The 17,032-nt window shown below is 41.7% G+C and overlaps 1 protein-coding gene across 3 annotated transcripts in view; it reads left to right on the top strand.

The window, feature by feature from the left end:
- The window catches only part of FMN1 (formin 1), a 371,304-nt gene that overhangs the window by 216,757 nt on the left and 137,515 nt on the right, over positions 1–17,032 (top strand). For all 3 annotated transcript variants that reach the window (XM_089671307.1, XM_089671308.1, XM_089671310.1), the window contains 2 exons: positions 629–1,605; positions 2,033–2,192. In XM_089671307.1, coding sequence (XP_089527433.1) covers positions 629–1,605; positions 2,033–2,192 — 1,137 coding nt within the window. The remainder of the gene's footprint in view (positions 1–628; positions 1,606–2,032; positions 2,193–17,032) is intronic.

Raw genomic sequence — 17,032 nt, 5'->3', positions numbered from 1 at the left:
GCACGTGATCTGTTGGTGGTAATCGTTGCTGGGTTTTTTTTAAATATGTTTGGTATATTTTTTTGTTTGAATTTTTTACAGTGCTGGTGGTTTATAAATACTGGGTGATAATTATTGTACTAGCTTTAAGGCCTCATGTACACTGAGCATTTGCTAGAATCCCCTGAACAGCCCGAGGAGAAAATCTGCTTTTAAAAAAGTGCCTAAAGACACATTTTGTACACATGCTTAGTCGCACCAAGCATATAGGTATTCATTTATCCCATTGGACAGAATATTTATTTTTGCCATTTGGAATGAATGAATCCTCAAGCCGTAAACACACCTAGCGTTTATGTGCATCTAGCATTTTTTTCTGCCCCAAAGCTCCTCTACTTAACACTCAAGTGATGAGGTGTTTTCCAGGCTTTAAATGCTCCTCTTCTAATATGCCTGTAAACGTCAAGGTATGCATGGCAACATAGGCTAACATAGGTGTACTTACCAGCTGAAAAAAAAGGTCAAATGCCTGTAAAAGCGGCATTTTTTTTTAAGCTCTGTGTGCATGAGGCCTTCATATTGACATAACGCATTTGTATGGTTCAAATGATTGTGTTCATGTATGTTTCCTTTTGCTTATGGTCTACAGACACAATTTGAAGTGGAAATCTTCAATGTCCGTGGAGAGCAGGCTGTCCAGGTTACAAAGCTAGAAGAGACCATACAGAGCTTGCAAGAGGAGCTAGAAAATCGGTTGAATAAGGGAAAAGGAGAAAGCTGTGATGCCTGTGTTTCTACTGAAGATGAGCACCATCCAAAAACCTTTCGTAGCGTTTACATTCAGACTGACAGAGACACTTTTCTGAAACCCAGCGAGGAGGACAACAAAATTCAAAAGAGCAACCAAATAATTCCCAAGAAACTGAATATACCATCACTGATTCAGAGCTTAGCAAGCCCCACAGAATCTCAGGAATCATCTTTGAGTGTGCTTTTCTCACCTACCTCTTTATCAAATTCTAGCAGAGTTCCACCTCCTCCTCTCCCTTGTTTGGGAGGTCCTACACCACCTCCACCACCTCCTTTGCCAGGTTTTGTGCCTCTACCCCCACCTCTACCACCAGGATCAGGGCCTCCACCACCACCACCCCCTCTTCCAGGCTCTGGTCCTCCACCTCCTCCACCACTGCCAGGCTCTGGTCCTCCACCTCCTCCACCACTGCCAGGCTCTGGTCCTCCACCTCCTCCACCACTGCCAGGCTCTGGTCCTCCACCTCCTCCACCACTGCCAGGCTCTGGTGCTCCACCTCCTCCACCACTGCCAGGCTCTGGTGCTCCACCTCCTCCACCACTGCCAGGCTCTGGTGCTCCACCTCCTCCACCACTGCCAGGCTCTGGTCCTCCACCTCCTCCACCACTGCCAGGCTCTGGTGCTCCACCTCCTCCACCACTACCAGGCTCTGGTCCCCCTCCACCTCCAGGACTTTTTCCTCCCCCACCTCCTGGTCCTGGCTCCTTCTTTGGTGGGCTTTTGTTGTCCAAGGAAGCCCCTCGGAAGCCCGCTGTGGAGCCTAAGTGCCCTATGAAGCCACTCTACTGGACTAGAATTCAGATCAAGGGTAACAGGTAATATAGAAAAAGACTGCTGCACAATTCCTTTGACAAACAGTTTGTCCCCTTCCTCTTACAATGGTGGAAGGGACTAATGAATAAATGACTCATTCATTAGTTTCTGGAGCACTGTATACAAGTAAAGTTTAAGGCCCTGTTCACAGTAGTGCAATTTCTCTTGTGTCTGCCATCATGCGGCAATGCACCTTATCTTCTATGATGTCCTTTCATATCAATGCAACAAAGTGCAGTGCAATTTTTGAAAGGGTGCAGGTGCTTCTTTTGGTAAGATGAATCCTTTTAAAAATATATACTGAAAAAATGCTTAAAACTAGGATTGCTGATTCTGCTTAAAAATGACTTTAAATAAAATAGGATTTAGAGTTAATGTATATAATATATTTTGTATCTGTATAATATTTTTCTTTTACATTCTGCTTAGTAACCCAAGAGTGAGCATGGAGCATTCCTTATGGGATACACTGAGTGAGCCAGATATAGCAGACACCAAAGAATTTGAAGACCTGTTTTGTAAAGCCAGTGTTCAGCAGAAGAAAAAGCCTCTTTCAGAATCTTATGAGAAGAAAACAAAAGCAAAAAAGGTTTGTATCATTTTATGCACTTTGATTTTTGGAGGCATTTACAAGACAAAGAAATTCACTGTGCATTTCTCAACAGCTTGATTTTGATAAACCATATAGTTTGTCCTACAAATAGACTTCAATAAGCAATCAGTCGTTTTAGATAAAAAAAAACCCACACAAATTAATTAAAAAAAACAAAACAAAAAAAAACAATTTTTTTTTGTTTTTAGTCAAGGCACCCTTTAAAATTCTGCACAATCTTGAGACACCCATTACAAAATGCGAAAAAAAAAACTAAACAGATCGTTTTACAGAACACAACAACATACGCATATGTAGGACACTCAGGGTTACAGGTGATTATTCTTCCAAAGCAAATACACTTCTGCACACTGGTACTGACTAGTATACATTGTTTCTCCTCTCCCTCAGTTTCTGTCCCTAACTCAGCAAGTGTGATCCCAGTGCTTATGGAGAGGGGAAGAGAAGGGGAAAGCAAGCGTCCTGTGCAGGTTTCTGATGTCCTTATCAACTGAAGCCATCCATTGGTTATGTCGCCAGCGGCTAGAAAGTTGTAACGGTGCACAATGAAAACCTGTGGTTTTGTGTAACTAAGGCAGGATTGATCCACCTGCTGGCTTGCATGCAATTATTGGGCAATTTTTAAGCATTTTGTAAAGGCACCCCTGAAGAAACCTGAAGGCACCCTGGTTGAAAGGCTGATCTAAAGTGTTCCCATGCCGGTAGCTATGAGGAATCTACAACCAAATTTTAGTTGTCTTCTCTGTGGTTTTGATAAATTGATAACGGATCGTGGGAGCAATGCCAGTTCCTGCATGCGCTCTCTCCAGCTTTCTGCCCATGCCTCTATATGGTCTTTTAGTTTAAAAGCTAGACAGATTGTGGATTGACTACGAACATGCACTGATCAGCTCGCTTGCAGTTCATTGAGGACCACAAGTTGTCTGCCACAGTGGCAGATGGAAGTTGGAGTCTTTTTATTCAAAGATCACTGTCAATGAATGAAACAGCTGTGCGAGTGGAATCCTACACAACCACGCTGATAAAATGTGACAGCAGAGGAAGTATCCCCTGCTGTCACAGTGGAATGGGGGAGATAGGGGCAGGAGCTGGAACATGTTAACATGTAAAACATAAATATGGGTGTAGAATGGAGTGTCAGTGAGCGCTATGAGTGTATAGAAAGGTGTAAGCTGCTGGTACTAAAGGACCGCCCTTAGTATCCTAACTGCAGAATGAAATATAAAAGGTGCAGCGCTAAAGTAATGAATGAATCAAATGAAATACTTCTAAAACGTGCATATACATAAATACATGATGCTAAGGTAAATTGAAGCAGCAATAGAACAAATAGCAGCAATATTAAAAAGCAGACACAGTGAGGAGCTCTAATCAGCGCTACCAGTCTAAAGTGTGAGAGTTAATGAATTATAAATGTAGCAATAATTAATATACTGATAAGTGTGGTGATGGTATCTGTGACACTGAGTGGTCAGCGTTGAGTGATATAAAATAGTGACTGATAGTGAACATATATCAAATGACACAATTGCGAGAAACAAAAGTTATAAAAAAGTCTAGAAAATAAATCCTTGAACAGGTGATGTCCAGGGCTGATGGATCTGTGAAAAGTATTCCTTTATATGCACTCACCAGAAGTGCATATAAAATGCGCATGAATAGCTGGTTTCTTCCCCAGGTAAGTCAGGCAGCACACCCATCAGTCATAGAACCATGAAGACCAGGATGATCTCAGATAGGGATGATGACACCAAGCAGCATGCAAACCGCGATGAGAAATACTGAGGAGTTAGCTCACAAAAGAGCCAGAGAAAATCTGCTAATAGTTTAATGAAGATGATCAGACTTTTCTATATTTAATTTTTAATATATGTTGAGATGTAACTTAATATTGTAGCTCTGCATTGGTCACTGTTCTTTTTGAAGACCTTATTTTCCTTGGCAAGCTTTTCCCTGCAACTTGCCTTTGCCGCCATGTCTATCTGCCAGACCCTTGATGTCTGGTACTAGAACGTGTCCTGTGATCCGGGATCCATCCTTACGAATTCCAATGCCTACCAGCATTTGGAACTCATGCCTGTGGCCTTGTTCAATGGTGTTGATGGGCTAGTGGATGTTCATCAAATTTTCAGAATGGGCCCCTTTCTTTACACATGTAGAGGACCCTTTAGCTGCTGCTGCGCTCTCAAGAAATCATAGCCTTTGTCCTGGGACTGGAAAGGCTCCATGGGTTTTATCAAAACATGTTCAGTGTTCCTGAAGCCAGAGGGGACACCCACCCCATACTGGATCCCATAAAGCACAACACCTTTCTCCGGGTCCAGAAATTCCACATTGAATATGTCAGGTCTTTCACTGTTTCCCTCCCCAGGAGACCACCTGTGCTCCGTGGACATCAAGGATGCTTAATTAAATGCCCCCACCCTCCAGAGCATCTATGGCACCTATGTTTTGCAGGGGGCATACAACATTTGCAGTTTGTTGCGCCTTCCTTGTGGTCTGTCCGCTGCATCTTGGGTTTTCACCAATGGTCTCCAATCATATCCACAGTGGGATATCTGATCATCCACCATTTGAGAGAACAGTCATCCCAGGTTCTGTCAGCCAACAGCCTTCATGACTGTCTAGAACCTCCAGAGGTTTGGGTGGATTCCAAATCTCCAGATGTCAGCACTGGAACGGTCTCATCACTTAGAGTATCTAAGCCTGGTTATGGCCCTGTCCAAGGCTTTTATTTTTTTTTTACACAGGACAAACCCCAGACTCTCTGCTCCCATGCTTAGACTTTACAGTCCAGAAACCAAATAACTCTCTGCGTTTGCATGACTGGTAGGCTCAGTCTCTTGACCACTGCCCCCCCCCCCTCCACTTCCCATTTGCCTGGATGATAGGTAGCATCACGGCTGTTTGTCCCAGAGATGAATGGAAGAAAGATGGTCTCCGCTCATCTCTATAGCCTAGGAGGACCAGAGCTACGTCATCACATCACTTCCGTCTCCTGCCTTATGTAAAAGAGGCAGTTTTTTTTTTTTTTTTAAAGCACTAGTGTTGTGCTTTTTTTTTTTTTTTTTTTTTTTTTTTTATATCTAATGCTTTACATTGTAGAGGAGAGATGTGAGGTCTTATTGACCCTAGATCTCTCCATAAAGAGGACCTGTCACTGCCTATTTCTATCACAAGGGATGTTTACATTCCTTGTAATAGAAATAAAATTGATCAAAGAAAAAACTTGACAGTGTAAAAATAACAAAACGTAATAAAATAAATAATAAAAATATTTTGTGCTTGTGTACAGGGGTGAACGCATACATAGGTCATGCCCACATATGTAAATGGTGTTCAAGTCACACATTTGCGGTATCGCCACGAACGTCAGAGCGAGAGCAATAATTCTAGCACTAGATCTCCTCTGTAACTCTAAACTGGTAACTTGTAGAAATTTTTAAAGCGTCGCCTATAGAGATTTTTAGATGTCGTATGGCGTCGTTCCAAAAGCGTGAGCAATTTTAAAGCATGACGTGTATCTATTTACTCGCCATAACATCATCTGTCATATTTTACAAAAAAATTGGGTTATATATATATATATTTTTTTTTTTTAATTCATTAAAGTGTATTTGTTCCCAAAATATTGTGTTTAAAAAATCGCTGCGAAAATGCTGTGTGACTATTTTATTCTTTAGGGCCTCTGCTAAAAAATGTATAATGTTTGGGGTTCTAAGTAATTTTCTAGCCAAAACAAAAACACAGATTTTTACTTTTTTTTTTTTGTTTTTTTTTATTTTTGTTCACCTGTACCCTCCAGTGGCACCTTGGGATCTCAGCCTGGTTCTGTCAGTTCCTCAGAAACCGCCCTTTGAACCTACCAGGGATACTCTGTGTACTCATCAGGTTGACTTTCCTCTTTTTGCATCAGCTCTGCAAGGCAATTTTCTGAGTTGGCAGCATTGCCTGTAAAGAATGCATTCTTCTACACAAACACAATGTTAGCTTGAGCCCCAAGGCCTCTTTCTTTTACCTGTCTGCAATTATATGCAAGAACCCCAGTAGGGTGGTTCCACTAGTAGCTATGAGAAGCAGCCCTATTAAAAGCAATAGAAGGCTGTCAGCTCCTGCAGCTAATCGCAGATGCTTGCATGTGATCACTCATGCAGCGTTCACGTGTGAGTGAGTTGTCCCCAATGCAGACTGCCTGCAACCAGTGCTGATATCTAGCATGTGATTGCTGCATGAACAATTACATACAAGTGGGTGCGATTAACTGTGGGCGCCTGCAACCTCCCATTGCTTTTCATGGGGCTGCCTCTTGCACCTAATTGCAGGACCCCCACTGGGGTTCTCAGGTATATTCGCAGGCAGGGTGCATGCACCCTAACTAGGACATTGTTCTACCTTCTCTGTCCTGCTCCATGACTTCCAAAGAAGATTCTCTCTATTGTCTGTTGTCTCTATTGTCTGGAAGAGGTATGCTCTATTCGAGTTCATCTCCCAGCTACTCTTTAGACCATTGGTGATCAACTTGAAAAATGCAGCCCCTGACACTTCCAGAGGGCCACACAACAACAGCACATTTTTGTGCTTTGCGTCAAGTTAGGCTGCTCATTAAAAATGAATGGACTCTAACTTAACACAACACCCAAAAATTCCAATCTGTGAATTGCGGTGCACACTGAAGAACCTGAAGTACAATAACCCACAGTATTGGTGTTTATGGTAGTAATGTTAACCCCCAGCATTGGTGTCAGTGCTGTAATAACTCACATCATAGGTGTCAGTGGATGTATTAATAACCCAAAATATTGATGTTGATGGACTCAATAACCCCCAGTAGTGATGTCAGTTGGTGCATTAACACTCCCCATTGGTGACAGTGGACACTAATTACCCCAGCATTGGTGGTCTCTGGCATTGAAAGTTAAATTCCCTGACCCTCTGCATTGGTAGTCATGGCACTGAAAGTTTTTCAGCGTCAGGCATCTGTTTCACAAGATGTCCCAGCGTACCTGAGTACTTAATCCTGTATGTCTGGATCTATGTTTAAGAAAATCAAATTTTCTTGAAATATATCAAGGGACACAAGCTGCTTTCCTCAGTTCCTTTGATCCACTCCTACTATTACTTTGAAACAAACCTAAATCATGATGGCAGTTCAAGGGGTTTTACTAAGCTGTCCTTATAGCTTTTGTTTGCAAGTGTGCAGTTTAACATAGGAGTGAATAGCTTTGCAGCATATATGCATTGTACAAAGTTAGCATTTCCAGAGGCAAGGCTGAGCAGCTTGGAGAAAGCAGGTTGCGCAATGAAATCCCTGGATTAGGGATGTAAGAACAGGTGAAGAGCACTCAGAGTGGGAGCAACTAAGTAAAAAAAAAAAAAGAAAGTTAAGGTACAACTGCCTTTTAATTACAATCCATATTGATTATCATTTGATTATATTTTTAACTGTACCTGTCATCTGTCATTAAGTTTACTATTTCAGCACATGTGCTGAATGGTAACAAACCATCTGTTTGAAAAAATTGTCTTTAATTCCCCCTATACACAGTCATTATATTCAAACTAAAAAGTGCAGCAGGCAATTGATGGCATTCTGCACCTCCCCCCCCCCCTCCCCCAGCTTGCTAGAACTTGCTCTTATTTTGGCAACCCGAGCAAGTATGTCTGAGGTTTCCCGTGTCCAAGTCTCTCAGCTCCTACAGCAGGAGCAGGTTTGGTGTGGGGCAATTACATATCATCTTCCCTTCCTCAAGATAGCCATGACCAGAATTGCTAGAGGGTGTTTTTCTAAGTGATTTCTCAGCAAAATAAAGCATGGAGACATGGATGGGTGGGTTTTCTTTTGAATATTAAAAATGAATTAAGTGGTGCCCCAAAACATTGTAGTTCTGCTTTAACTTTAGTTTACATACACTTGTATGTCTCCAGCCTAGCAGCTGAATACATACTGCGTTTCCACTATTGAGATTCACAAAATATTTTTACACTATATTACAAAAGTGACACAAGTATTTGAATCTAAAGCTAAGTTCACACTAGCCTGCACTGTGCGCATTGGTACCCGTAACCGATTCGCGCTGCTCTTGTGAGACGTGCAGGGCTGCCATTAATTTGGAATTGTACCCCCATGCATCTCAGCCTACAGCATGATCAAAAAGACCTTGTGGTTTCCACGTGGCCCACATTTACAAAAAAAAAAGTCCATACACTTCTTTTTTGCTTTTTTGTACAGGACATGTAGAACAGCAACCCATTCAAATGAATGAAAAAGTGTTTGCTCAGGCTGCCATGCCTGAGCAAACGCGAGCCATATGGGCTGCATTAGTGTGAACCAGGCATTACACCTGTGCAGGCCCTGTGCCATATACAAATATCCAGGGTGTTTGCTGAAATAGAAGTAGGCAAAATCACACAATTGAGGACCCACACAGCAGATCCAGTAAGACCAGGAAATTGCCAAAATTCTGTGTCCATATCAAGGTGACACCTGTTGAGCACCTTTTTGAGTTGCTCACAGCTGGCCTAAGGGCATCTGCATATTTTTATCCCATAATTCTGCTTAGCGAGAGTGCTTTGTTTTTCTTAATGGATATTCAGAGAATTTTCTTTACGTATTAAGAGAACACTACTTTTTTTTTTTTTTACTGTATTTTGGATTTGTAACGTTTACACTGGTCAGCTGCGTGTTGCTTGTCACTGTCCTTGTATTTGTGTGTATATATGTGTGTATATGTATGTATATATATATATATGTATGTATATATATATGCGCACACTGATTTATTTTTTATGTTTCAAAAGACAATTCATCTTTGAATTACCTATCCACAAAAATGTGATGGCTCGTTTGTAAAGGCTGCAAAGTTGCATATTTCATAGCAAGCAAGAAGTCCTATTTCTATATCTTACTCACTGTAACCTTTAAGGAAATATGTCATGGAAGAAATGCATGGTATGCCATTGCTGACCTCTTCTGAAAATACTAGCTGGCTCATTCCAAAGCTGATCCTCTTTCTTCATTACTTTGTCTTTGAAATACAACAGGTTAAGTTGACATGTCTGATTTTTATATACTTGTTCATGGAAATTAGCTTAGCAGCTAGACAAAAAGCTTTTTTAGAATCTATCACAAACAGCAGCATATGTATTTCTCACATGACAGATTTTGCTGTGATCCCTTTGATATGGGTTAATGTACTTTATTCTGCATTTAAAAGCAGATTAGGTTGGTTAAAGTATGGTTCATAGTCTGCCTTTCATTGGACTAGTCTTTACAGTAAATTAGACAGGCAAGAATAAAGTGTGAGAGGTTTCGCATACTGTGGATGCTAGCACTGTACATATTGTTAATACACTGGCACTGATGTGTGAATACTGCGAACACCAATGTTATGGTATGAGGGTACTTTTTCTGAGCTCTTATAGTCCATCTTTTAGGTTGAAGATATTTGGGTACAAAGGCTTTGTCCATCTCCAGAGTCAGATTGTGTCATCTTGCATTGATCTGTGTTGGTACTGTCTGATCATCTTTGCTCTCTGTCCTTTTCTTTTTGGAATTACATCCAGACAAAAAGATTGAAGTACAAATAAAATAAAGTGACTAATATGGTTTTCTCTTAGGGAAAGGTAATGGATGGCTATTTGTTTGCCACAAACAAAATCTGCAAACACCTTCTGAAAGGTCTTGAGGAAGCCAAATAATACAACACTGATGTTTAAAACAAAATGTTTTTAAAATGCCAAGAAGTGTTTTTTTTAATTAGCCTTTTTTTGGTGATAAAGTCTTAAAAAATTATAAGAGTTAATGCATTATAACAGATCTGCAAATGTAAATATTTTGTTTTCCCAGCTGGGTTATACTTGCTGATAAAAAATGCAGGTGGTTGTTTGGGACACAAGTGTACTGCCGAACATGCCTATCTCTGTAGAGATTTCACACCACAGGTAGACCTTCGTTTCACACCCTTAGGTTAGGTAAGGGTTGCATACCGAACCCAAGACAGAGTTTCAAAACATTTTTCTTAGCTGTACAGTATAGGACACAGGATCTTTAGTCTTTAATCATGTGTTATGTACAGCTACCTTTGTGTGATTGGATAGTGGGGGAAAAAAAGAAAGCTGCAAGGACGTCCCCTTTTACAAACCCTTCAACTCCCAGCTTGCTTCTGTTATTTGCTAGTGTCCTTATGTGGTTGGGTGCCTTCTTTCCACTGAGAGAAGCTAACCTCTTTTTGAATGGAGGTTTTTGCTTTCAAATATTCTTCTGTCAAGATTTCCCAGAAAGAAGCTTACTCTTCTACACGTAGACCTTCTACTCCTGAGACTAGGAAAAGTTCCTTTCATCCCTCTGACTTCCAGCTTTAAGTCCACATCTAGAGCAAATATTTGTTGAAAGACTTGGTTCCCCAAGCTAGCGAAGTCTGACACTAAGCCCTCAGTGATGATGAGCCCTCACTTGTCAGAGTGGAGGGACATCTGTCGGTCTCCTGGACAAGGAAATCTTTGATGTTTGGGTGCAGATTTTCGGAGGCTACAAAGTAGTGTTTCAGGCTCTGCCTCCTCCATGCTTTATGATCTCAAGTTTTGCCTCTCTCCCTACAAAGATGGGTATATCTACTTGCTGGATTTTTCTTAATGATACCCAACTTGTTCTGTGGGTTCAGAAGTTTCACATGGCCAGGTCAGTCATTACCTCCCTCATTCTGGGGGATTTAGTGTCTATCCTTGATGCTTACTTGCACATTTTTCTCCTCAATGCTTTCTGCATTTTGCAGTGGACAATGGATATTGCCAATTTGGCCTGTCCAGAGAACATTTGCCCCAGTCCTAGTTCCATTCTCAGGGAGTACAAGTTGTGGGTTACCTTGTCAGACTCTTTCTAAAGGATTGGTCCTCCCTATTTCTGTCAGCCAGTTGACGGTGCAGGTATTCATTTGGATCCTCAACTATTGGAAGTCATTGCTGGGACTGACCTACTGCTTATAGTACCTGGGCCTCACTTTGGACACAGCCCTAGATTCAAGATCTTCCTACCCCAGGACAAGCTTCTGCCCCTTCTTTCTGATTCCTGTTCAGTTTGAGAGTTGATCCTCGATTCATGCCTGCATGAGAGCCTTTGGCTTGAAGGTAGCCTTCTATGAGGCAGTGCTGTATGCCGTGTTTCAGTCCTCAATATTGCAACCCAACATTTTGGCAGCATGAGACAAATAGACTTTCCTTCGACCCCATTGCATGCATCTGACCTACAAGGCCAGACTCTTCCTGGCGTGGTGGATTTCCAACTTTAGGTTGGAGTCGGAGAAACCCTTTCTTTAAAGATGATGAAAGTTCTCACAATAGATGACAACCTGTTGTGCCAATGAGGAGTCCTTGATGCCCTCTGGTGCAAGGGACTTGGTTGTCAAAAACCCATATTCTAATTGGTATCCTGGAGTTTGGGGCGATTTGGTTATCTCTTCATGCTGGACCCTTCAGTTGCAGGATCACTCAACAAGAGGATGACACATCTGTGGTCTACAACAACCATTAAGGAGGCACCAGAAGTTGCGCTGCTCAAAAGTTGACTTAATAGTCTCTTAGGCAGAACTGCATGTTACATCCCTGTCTGCCTTCCACATCCCAGAAGTGGAAGATTGGCTGATGGGCTTTCTTCGATTTCAGCATATGGATCTGGAGGTGTTCCAAGCCCTTTTGCTGCAGGTGGGGATTGTTGTATCTGGATCTTCACTAGCATTCAAATTCAACAACGAACTAGGTAGGTTCGTCACCAGGTTCAAGGACCCTTGTTCCTTCACAATACACTCTGATGACTCCATGGGATCAGTTCCACCTGATCTAAACCTTTCCAACCCTTCAGCTTCTCTCTCATATGCTTTAGATATTTGAAAAGGTGGGCATTCCAATTTTCATTGCTTTGAATTGCCCAAGGAGGACATGCTATTTGGCCTCCTGGCAGACTTTCTGTGGGCCCTTTCAGATTGCCAGATCCTCTGTCCCAAGAGCTGGTTCACCATCCTGCTTTTCAGGTTTTTTTTTTTTTTGGCTCTTCTAAGGCTACCCTTTAAACCTTTCTTTTTCACCAATGCATGAAGGATCCTCATCGTAAGTAATAGGCCTTCCCCAGTGTTACACAAGGACAGGGTTGTCCAGAGGCCTAAAGCTCTTTTCTCACCAAGGTTTTTTCCAACTCCACCAGGATTTTGTCCTGCCTACAGGCTGCTCTGAAAAGACAGTGTGGTTGTTTCAAGGAGCACAATTTGACGATACAGCTGCATGGTCGAGTTGCCGGAAAGGAACCTTTATTGTGCCATTGTCCTAAAAAATCCTGGTTACAAGATGACTGAGAACACCTTGACACGCCTCACTTCTGGCACGCTGGAGTGACTAGACCAAAATAGAGCTTTCTGGTCACAACCATAAGCACTATGTTTGGAGAGGGGTCAACAAGGCCTAAAGTGACAAGAATACCATCCCAATTGTGAAGCATGGTGGTGGCTCACTGATGTTTTTTTTTGGGCGGGGGGTGAGCTCTAAAGGCTTGGGGAATCTTGTGAAAATTGATGGCAAGACAAACGCATTATGTTATCAGAAACCTCTGGCAGACCATTTGCTGCGCACGGGATGCTCTAGGACTTTCCAGCACGATGGACACGCTGATCCTCCAGTGGTCACAGCAGAAAAAGGCAAAGATTCTTGAGTGGCCAGCACAGTCTCTAGGCTTTAATATCATTCAGCCACTTTGGAGAGATCTCAAACGTGTTTCATACAAGATGACCAAAGACTTTGCATGATCTGGAGGCATTTTGCCAAGACAAATGGGCAACTATACCACCTGCTAGAATTCGGGGCCTCATGGACAACTATTACAAAAGACTGCATACTGTCTTGATGCTAAAGAAGGCAATACACAATATAAAGAACTAAGGGTATGCAGACTTTTGAACAGGGGTCATTTCATTTGTTTACTTGCCATGTTCTGTTTTATGATCGTGCCTTTCTGTTATGACCTACACTTGAATATGAATCCCATAAGAAATAATTTTTTTGCCTGCTCACTCATGTTTAATTTAAAAATGGTACATACTGTATACAGTTCTCCAAGGGTATGCAAACTTTTGAGCACAACTGTAGGTCCCTCCCCTCTGTTTTTTGAAGATCTGCTTGTTACAATATGGAGGCTAGGTGGAAGTGGGAGGGAATATAATGGGAGTGTCCCTGCAACTTTTTTTTGTTAGTGTGCAATCACCTGAAAGTAGCTGCATAAAACTCATGGTTAAAGATTAAAAATCCTGTGTCTTCTACTGTACTTCTCAAAAACAGATTTTAGTAGCATGTCAAAAAAGCTATTTTTATCAGAGCTGAACTCTGATTGCTTGCCATGGATTACTGCATTTTTCCTGTACCACCTATACAGTGGTTTACCTCCCAGTACTTACTCTTTTTCTGTCCTCCGCTTGATTTATGCAAGCATGTTGCACTTAGGAACAGGTCAGTATCTACTGACAGTTATTCTGTGTTTTTAGGGTACTTGCTACGTTCCACACCTGACCTCAATAAGACACTAGGGTTTTTTTGTTTTTGTTTCCCTCCCCCATTCTTTATCAATTTCCAGTCATACAGTGTTTCATCTCTTTAAAAACAGCTTTGGCATGGATAGAACAGTTGGCAATTAAACACTCGAATAGAAAGACTGAGACCCTGTGAATCAGGGTTTAGTAGTACACATTACCAATAATACCATGTATAAACCCAGCTGAACTGTCTCTCCATCAGATTAAGTATTCCCATCATAATAACTATATCTATTGGCATGGGACATGGAGCGTAGGGAATCCTAGGCCATTGCATACACTATAAGTACTTACAACAATCTCAAGTGTCTCAGTAGAGGCCACCAACATATTTTGATTTTCAGCCGAAAATGTGAATTTGGTCCAGTAAAATAAAAGCATCTTTTACTGAACTGTTCTTCAGTAATGTTGACCATAGCCATAAATCCCTCTATCATATGTACCTTGCTGATACATTTGGCAGTATACTGGAGAGCTGCTGATCGAATATATATTTAACCCTCCTGAGTCTAATCATTCTTCAAGAAATACAGCCCTGAAGGGGTGGCGATTGCCCCAAAATGCATTGTAGTAGCCCTAGACCCCAACGGAGTCTGTGACCTACAATTGGGATATAACCCAGTGGAAGCAAATCGCTCTATATCCTCCACACAGTAATCTGCTGCTAGGCAGCTTCCAGCTGCACCAGTCCAGCGCTATCTTCCACCCAAACTTAAAATGAACAGTGACAATTCTCATTCTAAATGGCTATACTGTACCTGTAGATGAGAAATATGTATTACAAAAAAAATCCTGTTACTAAAAATACCAAATATTTTTTAAAACTTACTCCAATTAAAAAGTTCAAGACAAAAAAAATACTTCTGTCCCACTGTCACTGCAGATACTCCCTTATTAACATATGAAAATCATTTAGAAGTAGATGTGGATACATTACAAACATAAAATAATATGATAAGACCATAAATTATAAAGTCCAGAAGTGGTATAAAATTGTGTATGAAAGTTCTATAGTGCTCTTTAAGAAGATATAATTAGAAAGGTGACTCAGATATTCCCAATAAGGTGTAAATTCGGTGTCGTGCAGGAAATAATAAAATTGCGCACTCACCAGATGCACAATTAATAAGTGCAGTAATCAAAACCAGAGGTCCCCTCTGTACGGGAAAGGGTGCAGCTCGCAGTGGATAAACTTTCACTCAGGAATGGGCAGTAAGATGACACCTCTAAAGGTCTTCTCAAATTGTGGGCTGCGGTAGGGGTCAGCAATTAAATCACTCTCCTCTGGGCCTTAGGGATGGTCAATAATGGATCCTGGGGAATTAGATGCTCGGTGTGGAGCATAGAATACTATCCATAGTGTAGCATGTCAAAATATTGGGTATTTTATTATATTATAAAATATGTAAACACATTAAAAATCCAGACAGCCTTCGCCAATAGGTAAAATAGTATACAGATAGCGTACAGCGGAGAACGCTTTGATCACTAACCAGCTGGGTAGTTGTGTGGCCACCGGACCTCCGTGATCCGGTGGTGTGACGCCACAGGCCTGTGGCTTCTCCTTGACGCGTTTCGTACACCTAGTACATTGTCAAAAGGAGTGATGCTATAGCAGCCTGGACGTCAGATACAGTGCTATTTATAGGCACAGAAGGCACTTTAAATGAACGGGCGCCATCTTGCCGGTAATCAGCGTGAACTGCTCATGTGCGGAAGCACGGGCACCATTTTCTTGTAGACCAGCTAACACTGAGCAGCTAACAGCTCTTATTTAACAGGGAATAACGCCTGTTATGACAATTTAAGGTATAGTGTCCTCTCGATCAATATAATCCATGGCATTATCTTATCAAAAATCAGACAATGCCATGGATTATATTGATTGAGAGGACACTATACCTTAAGTTGTCATAACAGGGGTTTTCCCCTGTTAAATAAGAGCTGTTAGCTGCTCAGTGTTAGCTGGTCTACAAGAAAATGGTGCCCGTGCTTCCGCACATGCGCAGTTCACGCTGATCACCGGCAAGATGGCGCCTGCTCATTTAAAGCGCCTTCTGTGCCTTTAAATAGCACTGTATCTGATATCCAGGCTGCTATGGCATCACCCCTTTTGACAATGTACTAGGTGTACGAAACGCGTCCAGGAGCCACACACGCCTGTGACGTCACGCCACTGGATCACGGAGGTCCGATGGCCACACAACTACCCAGCTGGTTAGTGATCAAAGCGTTCTCCGCTGTACGCTATCTGTATACTATTTTACCTATTGGCAAAGGCTTTCTGGATTTTTAATGTGTGTTTACATATTTTATAATATAATAAAATACCCAATATTTTGATATACTACACTATGGATACTATTCTTTACTCCACACCGAGCATCTAAATCCCCAGTATCCATTGGTGACCATCCCTAAAGCCCAGAGGAGAGTGATTTAATTGCTGACCCCTACCACAGCCCACAATTTGAGAAGACCTTTACAGGCGTCAACTTACTGCCCATTCCGGAGTGAAAGTTTATCTGCTCCATACTCTTACTACTTGACCTCTCTGCGGCTTTTGATACGATTGACCATCCCCTCCTCCTCAAAAAACTCCACTCTCTTGGCCTCAGAGACTCTACTCTCTCCTGGTTCTCCTCCTACCTATCGCAGCGCTCCTTCAGCATTACCTACAGGTGAAACTCAAAAAATTTGAATATCGTGCAAAAGTTCATTTATTTCAGTAATGCAACTTAAAAGGTGAAACTGTTATATGATAGACTCATTACTTGCAAAGCAAGATAGTTCAAGCCGTGATTTGTCATAATTGTGATGATTATGGCTTATAGCTCATGAAAACCCCAAATCCACAATCTCAGAAAATTAGAATATTGTGAAAAGGTGCAATATTCTAGGCTCAAAGTGTCCCACTCTAATCAGCTAATTAAGCCATACCACCTGCAAAGGGTTCCTGAGCCTTTAAATGGTCTGGTTCAGTAGGAATCATAATCATGGGAAAGACTACTGACCTGACAGTTGTGCAGAAAACCATCATTGACACCCTCCATAAGGAGGAAAAGCCTCAAAAGGTAATTGCAAAAGAAGTTGGATGTTCCCAAAGTGCTGTATCAAATCACATTAATAGAAAGTTATGTGGAAGGGAAAAGTGTGGAAGAAAAAGGTGCACAAGCAGCAGGGATGACCGCAGTCTGGAGAGGATTGTCAGGAAAAGGCCATTCAAAAGTGTTGGGGACTTTCACAAGC

The sequence above is a fragment of the Staurois parvus genome, unplaced genomic scaffold (assembly GCF_062004578.1).
Source record: "Staurois parvus isolate SC_StPar_1 unplaced genomic scaffold, SC_StPar_1.0 ptg000104l, whole genome shotgun sequence".
NCBI classification, from domain to species: Eukaryota; Metazoa; Chordata; class Amphibia; order Anura; family Ranidae; genus Staurois; species Staurois parvus.
This window is presented reverse-complemented; position numbering and strand designations above follow the sequence as displayed.